Source organism: Mus caroli, unplaced genomic scaffold, assembly GCF_978045245.1.
Source record: "Mus caroli unplaced genomic scaffold, Mus_caroli_1 scaffold_1, whole genome shotgun sequence".
NCBI classification, from domain to species: Eukaryota; Metazoa; Chordata; class Mammalia; order Rodentia; family Muridae; genus Mus; species Mus caroli.
Window position 1 is genome coordinate 174,685,862 of NW_028227256.1, and position 19,577 is coordinate 174,705,438.

A 19,577-nucleotide genomic window follows, 5' to 3' on the forward strand; every position below is an offset into this window, starting at 1 on the left:
GTTGACTGGGGAAGGCTCCCTCTTCCTCTCCTCCCTCTCCCTCTCCCTCTCTTTCTTATCCCTCTCCCTCTCCTCCCTCTCCCCTTCTCTCCCCCTCTTCCCCTCTCTCTTCTTCTTCTCCCTCTCCTCCCTCTTCCTCTCTCCTCCCTCTCCCTCCCTCCCTCTCCCTCCCTCCCTCTCTCCTCCTTCTCTCTCTCTCTCTCTCCCTCTTTTCCCTCTCCCTCCCTCTCCCTGTCTCCCCCCCCTCATTCTTTCTAATGGTTAATGATCATGTGGGAAAGGACCCAAGAGTTTCTGGTTTCCCCATTCTCCCTTTGAAAGGACTCTATTGAAGTCTGTACTGTAACGTATTTGCTATCTCAGGGTTTCAAACAACCTTGAGACTTCATTGTTGACACCTTTCACTATTGGTTAGAGGCCAGGGAATGAATAGGAAGGAAAGAGGCATTCCAGGTCATGAGGTGAGCTGAGAAAGTAGAGAAGTGGATCTCTCCAGCCCACAGAGAAAGAGTGTTGAGCCCAGTAGCTGGTAGACACCAAACTAATGATATAACTTCTTAATTTTCATATTCTCAATACTGTTGCTGAGACTCTTTGTTTCCTCTCACAGATGTTGATCCTGTCTCAGAATATTGCCAAGCTGGAGGCCCAGGTTGAAAAGGTCACCAGGGAGAAGACTGCAGCTGTCAGTCACTTAGAGGAAATTCAGAACCACATTGCATCTCAGGAAATGGATGTCACAAAGGTCCGAGAAATTTTTGGTTTAATAATTGGCTTAAGTACGTGTTTTCTTAGAAAACCTTTTTCTTTTAAATTTATTTATTTTTTTATTATTGTATGTGTGTTATGTGTATGTGTGTGGTGTGGTTATGTGTATGTATGTATTGTATATGTATGTGGTATGGTGTGGTGTGTGTGTTATGTGTGTGTTTGTGTGCGGTATGATATGTGTGTGTTATATGTGTATATGGTGTGTGTGTGGTGTGTGTATATGTGGTGTATGTGTGTGTGTGCATGTTGTGTGGTATGCATGTGTGTGCTGTATACAGGCACACACACACACACACACACACACACCGTGGTACTCCTATGGACATCAGAGTCAATTTTCTCTTTCCACCGTGAGATCTACCTCTGGTTTTCAGACCCTGTGAGCAATCTCATCACATTGAAACCATTTTTCTTTTCTTTTTCTTTTTTTGCTTTTATTTTTCCCCTCTGTGTAGCCTGGGATTCAGAAGTCCAGCCTGGCTCTGCCTCCCAAGTGCTGAGATTAATGGTATGGGCCCCTGAAACTACTTTTCTTATTATCCAAAGCTCCATATGTCATTAGAAAGAAGTTTGGAATACAAAGTCTTTTTATTTCAAGGATAGTAAAGGTTACTTTAGTGAGTCTATCAACAGCCATTACTATAATCGCCTCTTCCTCTGTCCTTACTTTATGGTACTGAAAATCCAAAGCTAATTTGTAGCAAAAAAATCAATTGGCAAAGACAGACTTGTGAATAGTTCTATTTAATTGTTGAATCTTTAACAAAACTTGCCTGTCTAAGTTAGTTAGCAAGGAGTGACTCTTTCTCTGTAGATCGTATGAGCCTGGTCTTTCCAATAACTACTTAAAGCATGGGTTGGCTGGATAGAAGAAGTCTCCTCCTCTCTCTTCTGTTTCACATCTACTTTTAAAATCAACATTTTCTATTAAATTCTTAACTTTATCTTATATTTGGCATATTCTTATTTTATTGATTAAGTTATATATTCGTGCCTTGGGCCTCTCTGACCAGTGAAGTGAGAACTAAAACATGTAGTGGTTTCAATTGATTTATTTTAAGAAATACTAGTTTGTCTGGATTTCAAGTAAATCCCTTGACCAGTAAGAAAGCAAATATTTCCAAACATAATATATAAATGAAATCAATTCATTCTTTATCACTAAATTTATAGGTAATATTATAATATAATAATATATCTCCTTAAATTTTGATACATTTTATTCTATTGTTGTTTTAAATTAATTAATCATAATTAATTTTAGCTTTTACACTAATTTATACTTATGCAATTTACAAAAGGAGCTATTTCTCTTCTCTCTCTAATTCTCCATTTACTTCCATATGTCTGTCTGGAGACAGGGATGCAGATGGTCTGTAGAAGAATGGACACACAGGTTTGGGGATGGAAGCCATGGCACTTGTTTGTGGTTCCTTGTAATATAAGACACCTTTTAATGAAGTGTAGTGGTGGAAAAAAATGAGTTTGTCTCCACAGCTGCCCAACAGGACTCAGACTTCAGAGAGTGACACATTAGACTAAGTGACTTTGAGAAAGCCTCCAATCCTCAGATGATAATTCCACCTCAGTAGAATGCCTAGACTTACTTACAAGGTTTGTTGTAGATGAATACAGTAAGCAATGAGCTGAAAGGACTAAGAAAGTGAGAGTTAAAATTAAAGAATGAAGTGACTTTTAGAGGACTCGACTCAGACATTTCTCATGGAGTACATTTAGATAAAGTCTGTTTTTCACCATTGAGAACTTGTTATTTTTCTGATGATATAAATTGAAAGTTGTCCACTTCATCTGTACACCTATTGAAGCCAAACAGTTTGGAACAGGTTATTTAGCATTTTAAGTTTATAGTGTTTTGAAGAATCAACTCTCATGCATTACAGATAGACTTGTGTATGGTGTGAGCATTTCTGATGCCCCTGGAGCAGCATTGTTGTCTGTGCTTCTGTCTTGTCATAGCTTTGAAACTCTGGTGCTTTTATTGTTTCTAGAGAGCTTTTTATCTGAGCAAAGGGAGGCATATAGGTTACATACTTTACTATAGTTTAATATCTCAAGAACAACAAAACTTTTCAAAGCTTCTAAAACTCATTTTTGAAGAAATGCCAAATTGAAAAGTTTCCGGCAGGAATAACCATTAGATAACTTGCAACCATTAAAAGGCAGATTTGGAAGTCGGAGAAAGTGTTGTGATGTAACTCCACTTTCTACAGGTTCTCAGTTATAGCAAAGGCTCATCATTTCCTTATTTAGATTTTCCTGATAATTCTATTTCTCAAATATGTTTCTCCGTGTGAGTGACCTGGACTAAAGAAAAGTAAATTACATACAGAATAGTTTGCAACATTTTAAAGGTGTTATATATATTATTTAATAATATCACAGTTATTTCACTTGTAATGTATATTTCCTCCTATGTAGATGGCTACAGTTATAGTTGTAGCGCATGCTCAAAGCCAGCATATGACTTTTACCAGAAGTTATTTTATGGTATTTAGGTCACATTGCACACCTACACCAGTGTGGCTAATGCTGGCTATATGGTTCATAATAAATGCTGGTATTGTATACCTGAACATCAACAATATAGTTTATTAGCAAAAAATGTCCTCATAAAAATTTTCTTAAAATCTTAGCTGAAGTTTTTTAAAAGATATTTTATAATATAGAGAGAATGACCATCTGTGTGAATAATAACAAACTTGAACTGTTTTAATTACTGATTTTAGCTAGTGTGGTTTCAGATGGTAGTGCCTTTCGTTGAAAATATTCATTTGAAACTATTTTATATAATATAATCCTGAAAATTAACTTCTATTCCTTAGTTATACATTGCATTATTTTATAGTTTCTGATTGATTTTGAGAGGGGAATGAATGTACATTGTGGCATTAATGCACAACTTGAAGGAATAAGTTTCCTCATTCCAGGCATGACCTTTAGATCAACTCAGGCAATCAAACTTGGTGGCAAACATCGCTACCTGTTGAGCCATTTCTCAATGCTTCCTTATATGGCCTCCAAAATCTTAAACCATATTCAATAGTCTTAGAAAAGTTTTGGTGTACTTTATCTGTGTGTCCTCTAGGGGGCACCAAAGGATCTAATTGTAGATATTTCTCTGCTGATTCCAGAGGCTACTGATCTGTTTTTACAATCTAACAGGTGTGTGGAGAAATGCGCTTTCAGTTGAATAAAACCAAAATGGAGAAGGATGAGGTGGAAAAGGAACACAGAGAATACAAAGCAAAGTCTCACAAGGATCTTGAAATGAAAGACCAGGTAAGGAAGAAAACTGGCACAGTCAGCTGTTAAGCTGTTAGTAACATGTTTTCTGAAGTTGGTGTGGTTTTATCCCTAAGGCACTTACTTCTCTTATAATGTTTCTAACTAATGTAAGGACCCAGTTCATACTATTAAAAGAATTTCATTTATAGACGCCTGACATGAAGTAGTGAGAATCAACTGCTTGCATATGAAATTCCAATTTGACAGTTCATAAATATACATTTGGATATGTATCTATTACTTAGAAAAAGTTTTAAAAAATGTTCTAATGCACAGTTTGAACCTAAAATATACGTACATAAAGTTCTTGAAAGATGCCAACTTGCATCCAATTTTAAATGAGAAACTTTAAAATTTGTAAGATGAGATGAGTTGATATGTAAATATGTCAATCAAATTGATTGTTGGCAGAGTTGGACCAGTTTTAACTAAGATAGCCATGAATCTGTGTGCTCAGGAAGCCTAAATACAGTGAAACTAGAAATGTTAGGGAAAATGCTACTCGCTTCAATTTCAGTTTGAACAGATGTTTTATGTTATAACTCTGTTGAGATTGTATAGATACTGCAATTTTAATTGACTCTGGGGGAAGCTTTTAAAGAGAAAGTTCTGGCAGATTGACTTTTGATGTTCTATTTTTATGTTACGTTATAGGCCATTGAAGGTTTGCATTCTTTACAGCCAAGAAAAGCAGATTGTGTATTCTATTAAAATAATATGACTGAGGTATCAGTATCAATAATTTAGAGATATCCATACAGTTCAGAAGTAGGTGACTCCAGATAATTTTACAACATATTTCTAAGCAAGGCTTTCTATCATATTTTCAACATATTTTCCCTTTCAAGCCGTCAGCTGTTGATGACAAATGACATAAATGCAATGGGGAAAGTATTAAATATGGAAGTGCTAATGAAGCCCTGTGAAGAATACTTCAAATCACAGCCGAAACCCAGACAACCAGAACAAAAGTAGTTTTTATATGAGTAGATGCAAACTTTATGATGAGTTCTACATCTTAGAAGATCTTTTCATATTAGCATGTGGTGATTTTATTTTGTCCAGTTGGGGGCGTCCCTGATAGTAGAATGGAAAGTTCCCTCAGTCGAGGATTGAAAGCCTAGGGCTACTAAGCACGTGGAGTGCTCTCTCCCTTCTGATATCCTACAGGGTTTAGCAGTCAGGTTGGCACACTCTGCAATATTAAATATCTTTTGAGTTATTATACAGAACTACAGAAGTAGAATATTTCCTACTAATAGAACACAGAAGCAAAGCGTTTGGGGATGATTTAGAATCACATTATCATGTTTTAGCAATACAAAAAACAAAACAAAACCCTACAGTAACAAGAGTGAGTTTCTTAGGAAATGAATAACCTAGTTTAAATCCCTTCTAGTGTCTGTTACTTTAGCATGCTGTCTTCTTAATCAGCCCATAATGCTACAAAGGCTGAAACTGAAGGAAAGAGTCTGTGTTCCCTGGTGGACCGAAATACTAAGTTTCTCTAGTCATCTTTAGTGGTGCCATTTCGGTGAAGCTGTACCCTCGGGGAGGACCCAGTTTGTAGCAGTAAACCTGTGAGTGTGAGGAGAGGTTTGCATGCTCCTGTTTTTTCCTGGAACAGAATGTGAGGAGAGCTTGTAGGTGCTCTTTGTAACTGGTTTGTACTGAACAGACAGTTTCAGACGTAGTCGCTTCTCATTCCCTGGGTGATTTGGAGCAGCAAAGCAGCAGTTGTTCTTTGGTCTCTCAGCCATGACCTGACCTTCTGTCTGTAAGACCGAAGAGCTATTTAGCTTGGCCACCATCTGCACCCAGGAGAGAAATTTACATTTAGCTTTGAAAAGCTGGACATGTCAAGCACTTATCTGCAATACCTACCATGATATGAAACATATTTAATTTTAAAGCCTTGTGTATCATACAGTCATCATAACCAGGAGACTGTCTCTTGGGTTGCAAACAGGTATTCCCCATAATGCATCATTTTATTCATATTTTAGCTAATCTGGCCACTTGATAGGTTTTGAAAGTAGGTGGGAAACTGAGATGGAATGTGGTGAGCACAAGAGCCTCTTTGATGTATACACAGCCGGGCAAATGCTTGACCACTGGAATGATTTTCCTCACGACCTGAGCCTTGACTCTGGCATAATTAGAAAGAAAGGTTAGAGGGGGAACAATGGCTGTCTCTTCCGCCCACTTTCTTCTTTTCTTCTTATATTGTGTCAGGACCCATGGGTGAATTACCCTTCCCATCAGCTCTTTTGTATCGCTCCGGCTTGGAGAGCTGCTGTCAGTCTCAGGGGCTGCTTCTGCACCACGGAAAACAAAAGGCATTTTGTGTGCAGATTGGGAACTTTGTGCCTTGATTTATTTTCTTTTTTTTCTTCTTTCCTTTCTTTGCTTCTTATTACTTTCTTTTTTTTTATAAACATCAGGTACACACACACATACACACACACACACACACACACACCATCATGGGAACTTAAAAGCATATGAGACAAAAGGAACATTATAAACAACCTGTGCATTTCCAGCACTTAGATTCAGTGTGTGTCAATCTTGTCCCACCAGTTCACAGTTTTTTTCTTAACTTCACCTCATTATCATATTTTTCCATCTTATTTTCTAGTTTTCCTTTCTCATTGTCTTCCTCTACCTCCTCTCCTTTCACAAAAATATTTAAAACAGATCTCAGATATTTATTATTTTACCTACAAATACGTTATTGAAGGAAAGGCTCATATTATCATATTGTTACTTTGAAGAATATTAACAATAATTACTAGCAAATAACATGAAGCTTATGTTGACATTTCTTTATCTCAAAAAGTGTTTTGCAGTTGGTTTATTCCAAAATGTAGAGCAGGTGTGTCTTTGTCTGTTCAAATGGTGCAGTACTGTCCTCTTTAAAAGTAAGTGAAAAGGACACTTGGTAAGCATGTTAGCTTTCTTTATTAGGTTTCCCTCTGAAGGCTTTGTGCTCCGTACTGTGCCGGTCGCCCTGCCAGAGCTGCAACTTCGAACTCTGATGCACTGTGAGCATGTGGCTGGGGTGCGCCTTTGTGTCTTCTCACGTTCCAGAAGGGGCCAGAGACTCTGAAATGCAAACTGCATTATTTCAGAGTCCTGTATTTAAGGTTCAGGAACTTTCAGGAAACTCTGGCTACATTACAGGGTTAGCTCATTTGAAATGAAAGATGCATCTTTGGAATTTTCTTTGTTAGTTTTGAATTAAATAATTGAGTCTCAAAGATATTTCTTTGTTGCCTCTCGCCTTTGATCAGGGTCCAGGGCAAGTAAAAAATAGAAAAGAGAAATGTGTTGATAAAGGTACTATCATAGCAGGCTTTGCTCTCCTTATTCTTCAGTCTCTTGTGCTCCTCCTTTTCTTCCTCCTTCCCCCAATCATCGTATTTTAAATTTGTTATGTAACTTAGAGATGTATATAGCACAAGGGTACATATAGAGGTGGATGGGGAGGCAGGATCCAGAGAGGCCAGAGCAGCTGAGGAAGCTTTCGTTGTCTGTCTGAGCTCTGAAGCTGCGAATGATAGCTTAGGAGAGTGTTCTGAGAGTAGGGCACACTGACAGACTATGGTGATGGGAGACCCTACCAGAGTATTTCATTGGTTTTGGTTTTGTGACTTGCTTTTGCGTCGAAGAGGTAGATGAAGCAATGTGTACTGTACTACACAAAGTTAATGGGCGTGTGGTAGAATGAAAGAAGCCACTTTCGAGGGGCATCTGTAAAGCCTGGTGCCCGTTGAATAGTGAAAAAAAATGTGGAATTAAACAAGATAGCAAAGAATATAGTCTGAGAGACTGCTTTGAAAAGTGTGGCACATTGAAGTTATCCAGGTTCTGGAAGGCAGCAGAGTTGGGAAAGCAGAATTTGCCTTTGTTCCTTTTGATGACCATAACAGAGCTGATAAATGTTGTTCAGAAATACCACACTGCCAGTGAACGTAATTGTGAAGTGAGAAGGGCTCTTTGTAAACAAGAGATGCAGTCTGCTGATCACAGAGAGGTTGGGGAGCTGGGCCTTCCTACTTAATGGAGGAAACCTGGGCGTTGGGGGGTCGTGGTGGTAGTTTTGGTTGTGGTTAGAGACCTTGGTGGAAAAGAAGGCTATGGTGGCAGAGGTGGTAGTTATGGAGGTCGATACAATGTACTTAGAGATGATGGTGACAGCTATGGTGGTAATCCTGGCTATAGATAGAGGAGACCGTGGCGGTGGTGGACCAGGATATGGAAACCAAGGTGGTGGATATGGTGGTGGAGGAGGGTGTGGTGGGATTATGATGGAGAGAATTTTTGGTGGAAGTAACTCTGGTGGTGGAGTAAAGTATAATGACTTTGAAAATTATGATGGACAACAGCTATCAAATTGTGGGTCCATGAAGGGGGCAGGGTTGGTGGAGGATGCCCAGGCAATCCCTATGGTGACAGCTATGGATCTGGCGGTCGAAGTGGTGGATCTGCTGGCAGAAGGTCTAGCAAACAGCAGAAAATGGCTATAGTTCTAAAGAAGGTGGAGTTGCCAGGAAAGCTGCAGGTTACTTCGAGACAGCCGTCCCAAATGCAAGACAAACTATAAGGATCAGCCTCAGAGGGAGCCACGGTCCATAGTCAGAAACATCTGCAGCTTCAACGGGAGGCCCTCTTGTTCACAACTGTCATAGCATGGTTTGCAAAACATTATTAATTAATGTAGTGCAGTGACAGATATGCGTTTCTGAGGTCAGTTATCTCCTGTTGCTTTATCTTCTCCCCCTACCCCCTTGTTATACCAAATATATTGCCTTACAAATTGCTGTATAGTGGTGGTACCAGAAATAAAAAATTTAAGGAATGTTTAACTTCAGAACAAAACCAGTGCTCGCCATGCCTGGCACTTTCTGGTTTCTGGGATCAAATTCCTGTTCTCACCCTGTTCAGCAAGTGCTTTCCTGACTGATTGCCCACCGTCCCAACCCCTATCCCCCATCATCCCCCCTCCTCAGGTTTTTCCAGTCACCCTGTGCAGAGTAGTGTGGGAGTCACTCTCCTTTATCCTAAAGGGAGCAGAAAGCTTTATGCTGAAGCTTAGGGCATGGATAGCCGCCTCTGTGTCCTGTCCTGTTACATGTATGTGTGTGTACATCCCAGCAGCCCAAGTTCTTATCTAGGCTCCTGCTGGGGACAAAGACAATACAGATCACCAGCCCCCCCCCCCCCCCCCACTTAGAGGACCTGTTTCCTTCCACCCAAGTGCAGGTCCCAGCAGTAGTTAGGCTGGGACAAGGCAGGGACTGGAGGAGAACACATTTCTGAGAACCGTTCCAGGGCTGAAGTGACAGGGAAAGACTTCCACAGAGGTGAACTGAAGGTTCATTGTCCCATCAGACTGTCCCAAGATAAAAGTCACTAAAACTTGTGAGACATTGATCAAGTACCAGGCCCTTCTTTGTTATTTCTGGTTTTGTGAAGTAAGGTCTCACCATGTAGCCCAGGCTAGTCTGGAACTTTCTATGCTCTGTATCCCAGGCTCTTCTCAACTCAGGATCTCACTCAGCTAGCTACAAGGGCTTTTCAAAGTGTCCTGTGGGACTGCATTGAGAACATGGTATTAACACATGCCTGGCATGCTCCCACCTGATGCCAGTATTCCTTGTAGCAGAAAAGAGTTAGCCAATGGAGACCCATTCAAGCTCTGCTTCTGCCTAATTTCACAAGTGAAGTTTTATGAAAACATGAACAATACTTAAGCGTTCCATTTGCTTCCTTCCTGAGTGGGGCACAGCAGTTAAGAGCACGTGTTGTTCTCGCAGGAGACTGCTGTTAAGTTCCTAGCACCAGCGCTGGAAGCGCTTGACCTCCTGTAACTCCAGCTCCAGGGTGTCCAACACCCCTGGCCTCTTCTGAAGCTTACAATGACATGCACACTCACCTGCCTACAGACACTTAGTTACAGTAGTACAAACAGATCTTTAAAAAGATCAGAGCTGAGAAGGTGCGGTAGAGACCACAGAGCCCACAAAACCCGGATATTATCATGATTTCTAACCTTTCTAGGAAGAGTTTGCCAGCCCTTCTCTGAGGGCTGTATTACTAGAATTCTGTATTACTAGAATGCCTTACTGGGGAGCATCACCACTGAATTATAACTTACTGCAATTTACTGGTCTTAGAATAGTCATAAAACAATGCATGCTATATCCCTGCTCCCTTGAATATTTAGTAGCACTTCCAGGTGAGCACGTGGTGACTGTGTCTACATTTTATTAGTGGCTCATGGCACAATGACGACATGTGGCTTAGATGAAAGTGTGAATCCAGCATTATTATTTCTTTACAATTTTCCTTATAGGTTACTATAAATTTTATTTTTTAGAAGTAAGAAAGTGGGCATGGCTTTTCTCAGTTGCATACATATGGTATATCTTGGGGATGATACTTAACAGTGAGTAGGAAGCATGGAATAGCTCAAAGTCCTTCATGAAGTAATCAAAGCCAATACTTAAGAGTATGGTTGCATACACAAAAACATCAAAATTTATGCTTGGAAAAATTAGAGAGGAAAAAAGGCTTTAAAAGTTGCTCTTAGCCAGCATGAGTCAGCATTTTAGAACTGAAATTATGCATGGAGTGTGTCACTGCAGGAATTACTTCATAAAATCAGTTTATTAGATATTTGGAGGAAATCTATTTGATGCAAAGAGACCAAACTAAACCCTGCAGCTCCTAAAAGTCAGGCTTTTTTAAGACCAGAGAAATACAAATAAAGGAAGGTTGGCAAGTTGGAAACCCTGTGTCGGAGTTTTCAGGGTTTGGACTGATTCTTTCTAGGAGGATCTGATCTCGATGTTTAATGTGGAAAGTCAGGAGTGCAGCAGTTTAATTACTGTGACGGGTGGCGCACAGTTAGTAAGATTTTCCTGTCTATAGGAAGATTGGAATCGACTCTTACAGTGGGCCATGGAATGAGCTACCCTGAAATAGTTTTCTTTTCTTTTATAGAGTAACAGTGTGATGTGCCTCAAGACCTAGATTGTGGGCCTCTGGAGCGCACTATGTAATTCTGGGAACACTGAGCCATAGACCGATGAGTCTGTTGGAAGTGGGTAACTGCAGTGTTTGTCTTTTCTACTTGTGACATTAGCACCTACAGATTAGAGGAAATCTCTTGCAGCTCTCTCTTCTCTCTGAAGCTGTACACTCTGTTCAGCAGCCTGAGATAATGGTGAAGTCTGAGAGCTAGACTTCAGAGACTTATCCAGCTACCACCTGCCATCACACTTCTCCCTCTACCGAGTGCCTGGGAGGGGGCCACATGGGCATGGCTTTGGTGCATACAGTCACGTGGTCCTGGTGATGACAGCACCGCTTGCCATCTTCTTCAAGCTCTCTTTCAGCACTGTAGTCTTACACATTCCTGTCCCCTCTCCTCTGTCATACTGCACAGCTGGCGGGGGTATGGCTTACCCAGACCAGATTACTAGACTCTGGGGTAAATAACTGCAAGTCCAGGTCCTGCCCTTGGGGAGTTTATATTCTAGCCAGGGACTCAGAATCCGCATTTGAGCATGCCGTAAGAATACTTGCAAAGCAGCATATCGACAAGTGCAAATTAATGTAGTGTGAACTTCACGCTGGCTGCAGCCCACGAGGGAGAATCTGGTTCCACGTGTGCGATGTAATAAAGCTTCCCTAAGTATGCCCTCAAGCGCTGTTCAGCATACTTAGAGAAATTTGTGTTCCTAGCACAGCCTAACTGAGATTTCTGAGAAAATTCTTCAACCTAGCGTCTGTCTAATAAGCCTCTGTCTTTTGTTCTTATCCTGGGTGATGCCCGGGTACAAAATAGAATTCATTGGATTATGCAGATAATCTAGCATATCTCTACTTAATAAAGCTCTTAAAGTATTGAGCTTATTTTTCTAAAGCACGAAGCCAAATAAGGTTTTCATTTAAGTCAACCCTATGTTGGTAAAAATCACAAAATTGGCCATAAAAAAGTAAATGTGTGCTTTTGCTTTGTCGTCACAGAAATGCAACTTCAGGTCAGTGTGGCGGGGACAGCAGGTCAGTGTGGCGGGGACAGCAGGTCAGTGTGGCGGGGACAGCAGGTCAGTGTGGCGGGGACAGCAGGTCAGTGTGGCGGGGACAGCAGGTCAGTGTGGCGGGAACAGCAGGCCAGTGTGGCGGGGAACAGCAGGCCAGTGTGGCGGGGAACAGCAGGCCAGTGTGGCGGGGACAGCAGGTCAGTGTGGCGGGGACAGCAGGTCAGTGTGGCGGGGACAGCAGGTCAGTGTGGCGGGGACAGCAGGTCAGTGTGGCGGGGACAGCAGGCCAGTGTGGCGGGGACAGCAGGCCAGTGTGGCGGGGACAGCAGGCCAGTGTGGCGGGGACAGCAGGTCAGTGTGGCGGGGACAGCAGGCCAGTGTGGCGGGGACAGCAGGCCAGTGTGGCGGGGACAGCAGGTCAGTGTGGTGGGGACAGCAGGTCAGTGTGGCGGGGACAGCAGGTCAGTGTGGTGGGGAACAGCAGGTCAGTGTGGTGGGGAACAGCAGGCCAGTGTGGTGGGGAACAGCAGGCCAGTGTGGCGGGGACAGCAGGCCAGTGTGGCGGGGACAGCAGGCCAGTGTGGCGGGGACAGCAGGTCAGTGTGGTGGGGACAGCAGGTCAGTGTGGTGGGGACAGCAGGTCAGTGTGGTGGGGAACAGCAGGTCAGTGTGGTGGGGAACAGCAGGCCAGTGTGGCGGGGACAGCAGGCCAGTGTGGCGGGGACAGCAGGCCAGTGTGGCGGGGACAGCAGGCCAGTATGGCGGGGACAGCAGGTCAGTGTGGCGGGGACAGCAGGTCAGTGTGGCGGGGACAGCAGGTCAGTGTGGCGGGGACCAGCAGGTCAAAGGGCCTTCCTGGCTGCACTGCCTGCACTGCACAGCTGTGCGCTAACACTTTCCTGGTTATTTTTGGTGACAGGATGTATATATCTCAGACTAAAACATAGAAACATACATATATATTCATATGTATAATCATCTTATTTATTGGGTTTTACTTATAATTTAATTTTCCAGAATTGGTGACTATTCTCTTCACTAGTTATTTTTTAAAAAATTAAATGATAAATAGAAGTAGACAAATCGTGTTGATATCAATGGAAAATACTGTTTTAAGCAGATCTAAGAGATAAAAGCATCAATAGAAAACAAAACCTACACATTGAGAAGTAATATGAGCTAAGCATTTGTTAACAGACTCTTTCCATTGGATAGGAATTGAAAACGATAAGCTGAAATCTGCATACTTTTTAACTTTAGATGTTGACTCACCAGGCTACCCTGCTGGGCCTTCACAGTGTCTACTTACCTGCCAAGCCTGCAAGTCTGGTTACTATTAGGTGGCAGCAGTTTTGTGAATGTGTCCCTGCAGGCCAGCAAGCTGACAGGCATTAGACGTGGGACAGCTACACTATGCTTTAATGGCTCAGAAATATACCAGCACCAGTATCCAGCATGAGCTCATTAATTAATACCTGAGTATACATTTAAAACAGTGCGTACTGTACAAACACAGGCACATTGACAGAAGCGAGTGACTCTATATCATAAACTGGTTTTTTTGTTTGCTTTACCTTCTGTTTTGTATTCATATTCAGTTATGATATTGCACGTTGCAATCACAGCCTGCGGGTAGTCTTGTGTGCTCTCTTTTCAGTGAATATTATCTTAAACATTTTTGTATTGCTTCTGTTTTTTTATACTAATCACGGTAATGTGGCCACTTACATAAGTTTCTGCAGGAAGATGGTAGGTCAGATTTTGAAGAAACAAAGCCTTGACAGATTTAGAATCCAGCCACCTTAGTCTTCACTTGCTGCTCTAGTCCAGCAGCCATATGTTTTGTGCATTGTGCTGGCCTATAATGAATTTCTGTCAAAGAGAAAAGGCAAGGTAACTATGCAAATCCATTTCTCATGTCAGTATCAGCAAACTACAAAAGGACCTGGGGACTTGGAAGAGGGAAAGATGGCATCCTTGCAAGGTGGTCAGGATGTTGTCTAGCGCAGATGGGGGAAGGGCATTTGGCTAGAAGGCCCAACATGGAAGCTTGAGCAAGGGAGTGAGAAAGGGGAACACAGTCAGGGAAAATACATGCCTCTGCCTCCGAGCATTAGTTAGCTAGCAGCATCTCCTGTGTGGGCTTTTAGAACTGTCTGCCCGTGGAGCAGGAGCATCTGCAATGTGCTGCTCCTGGCTAATTGTGCACTTACACTGAAGGCCCTGGACACCGGCACTGATAAGGTGCCTCACTTTAGAAGTGTGTGTGTTTGTTCTTCATTTCTTTTTGTAGTATTCTCTGCCACTCCACATTTTTAGGTGACCTTGAAAGGGAACCCAGGCTGCATGCATGCTAGCCCACTAGCCCAGTGGTAGAGCACAGCCGATGAACCAGCATCCCCTTCTTGGAGACTGAGTCTCACGGTGCCTCGAGGGCCGCCATAGGACTCCTAGGCTTAAGTGATCCTCCTACCTTGGCCTCTACCAGAAAACTTAAGATTTCCAACATTTCAAAATACACAATAACATTTTATTGGCAATGTTAGAATCAAGTAGGAGTTTGTTTCCTAGAAATAAATAATTGAGTTATCTTAATACATAGAGAGTTACCAATGTCTTATGATAGGGATGAAACAGATTATATACAGGGTGTATCTGTATGCCATGAACCCAAAGACAACATTTTTCCCCTGGTGCTGGCTAATGAAGTCAGAACCTCGTGTGTGTAATGTATGGACTCCACCTCTGAGCCACATGGCTGCCTCAAAACTCCTGGAGATGCACTTCCCTTCCAGGTAAACATAGAAGGCTGAGAAGTGAAGCATCCCCCACCCTCCACACACACACTCTGGTTTTAAGTTTTTGTATTTACAGAACATATTCTCTTCCCCACTTTGAATTTTGAATTAAGTATTAATAAAATAAATAGAATCTGCACAGAGTCTCAAATGCCACTCCACACTTTCCAGTTATTCACTCTCATTTTGTAAAAATGACACCTGTGTTGAGATTATAAGGCTTTATTCTCAACAATTTAGATCAAATTCTTGTTATTGTGATTAATAATGAAATAAATGTCTAGCCTTTTATACAGTTTAATTTAATTATAAAACAGTCACCATTTAATTTTCCATAAGAATTGAACCCTGAAACTAAGTTAAGGCTACTATTTATTAAGCATCAGCAAACTGTCAAAGTTGGAACTTGGGGATATGGTAGCTTTTCTAGAGCATATGAAATTCAACGTCCTCAGCCAGCCGGAGTATGGCACAGTGTGAGCGCGTGATAAAGGGGATGTGTCTGTGACTCCTATTTGAAAAGCACAGTGTTCGCAACTGATTATCTTTTCTTCTTTCTTGGCACATTCAAAACGCATCCATAGAATGAAGTATGGATGTTCCGGAAACAGGTGAGCTATAATATAATTATCTTAAGTATGTTTTCAATGATTAAAATGAAAACAGAAGATATCTCGGATCCTCAACATGTTCCCTCACCTTCAGGAGTTTAATTTAGGGTTATTAAAGGTGTATAGTGACTTAAGCCATAATGATATCTTTATATGAGAAGAACAAGATGTTTTATGCTAAAGGAAGATTCAAATATGTCAGTCATCTTTTCTTGACTGTAAGGAACATCTGACAACAGCCAACTTACAAAGACAAAGGGTTTTTCTTTTTTTTAAAGATTTATTTATTTATTATATGTAAGTACACTGTAGCTGTCTTCAGACACCTCAGAAGAAGGCTTTAGGTCTCATTACAGATGATTGTGAGCCACCATGTGGTTGCTGAGATTTGAACTCAGGGCCTTCAGAAGAGCAGTCAGTTCTCTTAACCACTGAGCAATCTCTCCAGCCCCCCAAAGGGTTTTTCTTGACTCATAATTTTAAAGTTTCAGTCTACTGCCCATTAGCTCTCTTGTATAGATTTGGAGTAAGACCACACATTGTGTTGAGAGTGTGTGACAGATCAGACTGACCCACTTTGTGTCAGGAAGGAAGAAAGAGAAATGGGAAGACACTGAAGTCTCACTGCCCCTTTGGGGCCATGTCTCATGGCCTGAGATCTCACACTGGGCCCTACCTCTTTAAGCCTCCACCACTTTCAGGTAAAGCTAGGCTGGAGAACATGCCTGTGGCATGTGGTGTCGCAGGTCCTCCGAGCTGGTGGCTACACAAACAACACAGGCACCAAGTCAGGTTCACGCAGCAACTTTACTTCGGGCTTTTTCTTTTACAGCTCCCTTCCCCAGCAGCTTCTTCTTAGGGCAAGGGCTAAACTACTCCTATTCTACTTCTACTCTCTCTACTTCTACTCACAGCATGGGCTAAAACTTCTCACTACTCTACTTCTGGCTTCTACCTTGGGCAAGGGCTAAACAACAACAACAACTCACTACTCGCACCGACTCCCCTCCTTCTAGCGCCACCTCACCTCATCCAATCAGAATTCACACATGCTCCAGGCACGAGCTTAGGTCATTCACAGATAGGCTGACAAGTCTGGATCACTAGGAACAGTCCAGCCTGGCAGGCAGCCCTCACATGCAGCCTCACTGCACATGCTCGGGCGAGGCAGTAAACAAGTGGGTTTCACGGGCACTTTGGAACCATGACAGTGACACACTAATGACTTTGATCCAGCTGCACTTGAAAGTCTATGTGTGGTTATGTATTCCAGCGTGTCTCAGCAATCTATAACCAAGAAGTGAGACTGAATGTCCCCCCCCCCTTAGGCAAGCCCTGAAGTTTAAAGTGTCACATGCTGAATGTAACACCCTTTACACTCACCTCACCAGACAAGAGTGCAAACAGGCATGGTAGAAAAGAGAAAAAAGTGGGAAAGAAAAGATGGGAAAGATTTTAGAAGATGATTGTAATGGTGTTTGTGTTAAGAATTGTGTTTGGGCCATTCTTTACATGTCCTCAAATCCTGTGACTCGGAAGGGGCAACTGTGATCAAAACCCATCAGGATAACAAACACTGCAGTTATGTTCAGAGGGAGACACAGTAATGGTCTTTGAAACCTCTGCTTAGTTAAGTTTTCTTCTCTCTCCTATTGCTGCTTAATAGCAAGTACTGTCACTTAGGGCTTTTCAGAGGATACCTTTTGTGGTATCTAGCAACAAGATATATGGAGTGGGATTGAAATATGTTCAGTGCTAGAGCCTTTCCCTAATATGCAAGAGGTCCTGGGTTCCATTCCCAATATTGAAAAAAAAAAGACAAAAACAAAAACACTTGGGAGACAGAGACAGGCAGATTTCCGAGTTTGAGTCCAGCCTGGTCTACAGAGTGAGCTCTAGGACAGCCAGGGCTACACAGAGAAACCCTGTCTCGAAAAACAAAAAGAAAGAAAGAAAGAAAGAAAGAAAGAAAGAAAGAAAGAAAGAAAGAAAGAAAGAACCAACTATTATTATTAGTGTCTCTTTTGTCAGTGGCCACATCTAAATGATTGAAGAAAAAGTCTCAAATAATAAACACTGTCTAGAGGGGCCCTTAAAACCCAAGAGTAATAACTTAGCCCAGCCTCATTTTATAGATGATTAGGCTGCAAGTGAGCTGTAATTACCTTATTTCTATGCATTTATTAATGTAATAGTATAATTGTTCATTTTATGTATATGATGCACTGTTGCCGTCTTCAGACACACCAGAAGAGGGCATCAGATCTCATTACAGATGGTTGTTAGCCACCATGTGGTTTCTGGGAATTGAACTCAGGACCTCTGGAAGAGCAGTCAGTGCTCTTAACCTCTGAGCCATCTCTCCAGTCCCTTAATGTAATAGTTGTTAAGAAGTATATGTTACATCCAAATAGGCCAAATAATTCCAATGAAAGACGAAATGTCTTTATTGCTCTTAGAATTCATTTTGTTTTGTTTTATATTGTTTCGAGAGCCTTGCTGTGTACCCCAGTCTGGCCTAGATCTCACTATGGTTCTTCTTTTTTAGCTTCTTAGGAGTTGGAATTACAGGCACGTGTTACATTACTGGCTATATGTTATATTGGGAGTATATAAACAATGCTTAAATTTTAATACTAAAAGGTCAGGTTTCTTTAAACCTAGAGAAATTATTTGTATAGAGATTTCTTTGGAGAAAATAGCTCAATGGTAAAAGATATATGAAAGGACAATTACCATTAACTAACTGTCAGAGGGATGTAACAAAACTCATGTGAGATAGCACACCACATCTCATAACCAAATGGTAAAAGGCATATGAAAGGACACTTACCATTAACTGGCAGAGGGACATGACCAAACTCATGTGAGAATCCATACCACATCTCATAAACATAGCTCTAATTTAAAAGACAATAATAATAGGCTGGTGAGGTGGCTCAGTAGTCAGAAACACTTGCCATGCAAGCCTGAGGGTCTGAGACCATGCCTGGAACCCGTGGTGGAATTCACAACTGAGAGTGAGGGACATAGAAGGCTTCTGTGACAACCCTCCTCCTCCCCGCAAAGTAACAGCCTAGATAGAAAAACATGGAAGAGAACTCTTAAAAGTTGTGATAAGAATGCTAAAGTGTAGCTCTGCACAATTGTGGAATCTGGCAGTGTACAGGTGGATATTGACTCAGTTTCTTTAATGGGTGGACCTGGGAGGTTGACCATGCTCCAATTAGAATCTGAGAAACACAAATTGTATATCTTTTATTTCTTTTGAGGGGGCCACAAGAGGGGAGATAGACGGGAGGACTGGGGAGTGATTGTGATTAGGGTATATGGTGTGAAATCTCCAAATAATCAATAAAAATATATTGAAATAATATTTTCCAAAATTTAAGAAGTTCAAGAAGATACTAGAGAATGGAAAAGCCTTCCATTCTCAAGCCCTAGCAGGAGCTCTCAGCAGTGAATATTGCTCTTTCTGAGAACCTGAGTTCAATTCCTAGCATCCACACAGTAGGAGGCTCACAACCACCTGTAACTCCAGCTTGAGAATATCTCCTGCCCCTGGCTGGCATATGTACCCAAACAGGCATGACGTACGCTCACATACACACATGCACATGATTGAAAATTATCAAATTATTTTTTTTGAAGACTGGCAGAATTAATATTTTGAAAAAAAAAAAAGAGGTATTTGTAGAGAAAAAAAAAGGATCCCAAATAACCAACTCTGAGCAGTGGGAACAGTGCTGGGTATTGCAATGTGTGATTGCAAACTCTACTCCAAAACCACAGTAGCAAAACGTGCATGGCTCTGACTCACATGAAATGTGTCCATAAGAATGAAGTGGTTTCCTCATTTTTGTATCTGTTGTGTAGTATGCTCAGGCACCATTGATCTGTGAAATAGATTATGTTGGTGGAAAATTATGTACAAATTAAGCATAGACGTCTGAAGAAAGTTCCTCCAAAAGCTATGGAGAACAAGTGCTGCTCATATGGAAGACCTAAGCCTGGTTCCCAGCGCTCCAGCTGAG

At 41.6% G+C, this 19,577-nt stretch overlaps 1 protein-coding gene across 6 annotated transcripts in view; it reads left to right on the forward strand.

Moving 5' to 3' along the window:
* The window catches only part of Sdccag8 (SHH signaling and ciliogenesis regulator SDCCAG8), a 195,942-nt gene that overhangs the window by 53,985 nt on the left and 122,380 nt on the right, over positions 1-19,577 (forward strand). For 4 of the 6 annotated variants that reach the window (XM_029481038.2, XM_085843266.1, XM_085843267.1 and 1 more), the window contains exons 11-13: positions 611-745; positions 3,955-4,071; positions 15,517-15,543. In XM_029481038.2, the coding sequence (XP_029336898.1) occupies positions 611-745; positions 3,955-4,071; positions 15,517-15,543 (279 nt within the window). The remainder of the gene's footprint in view (positions 1-610; positions 746-3,954; positions 4,072-15,516; positions 15,544-19,577) is intronic. The other 2 variants (XM_021162638.3, XM_021162554.3) reach the window with 1 other exon arrangement.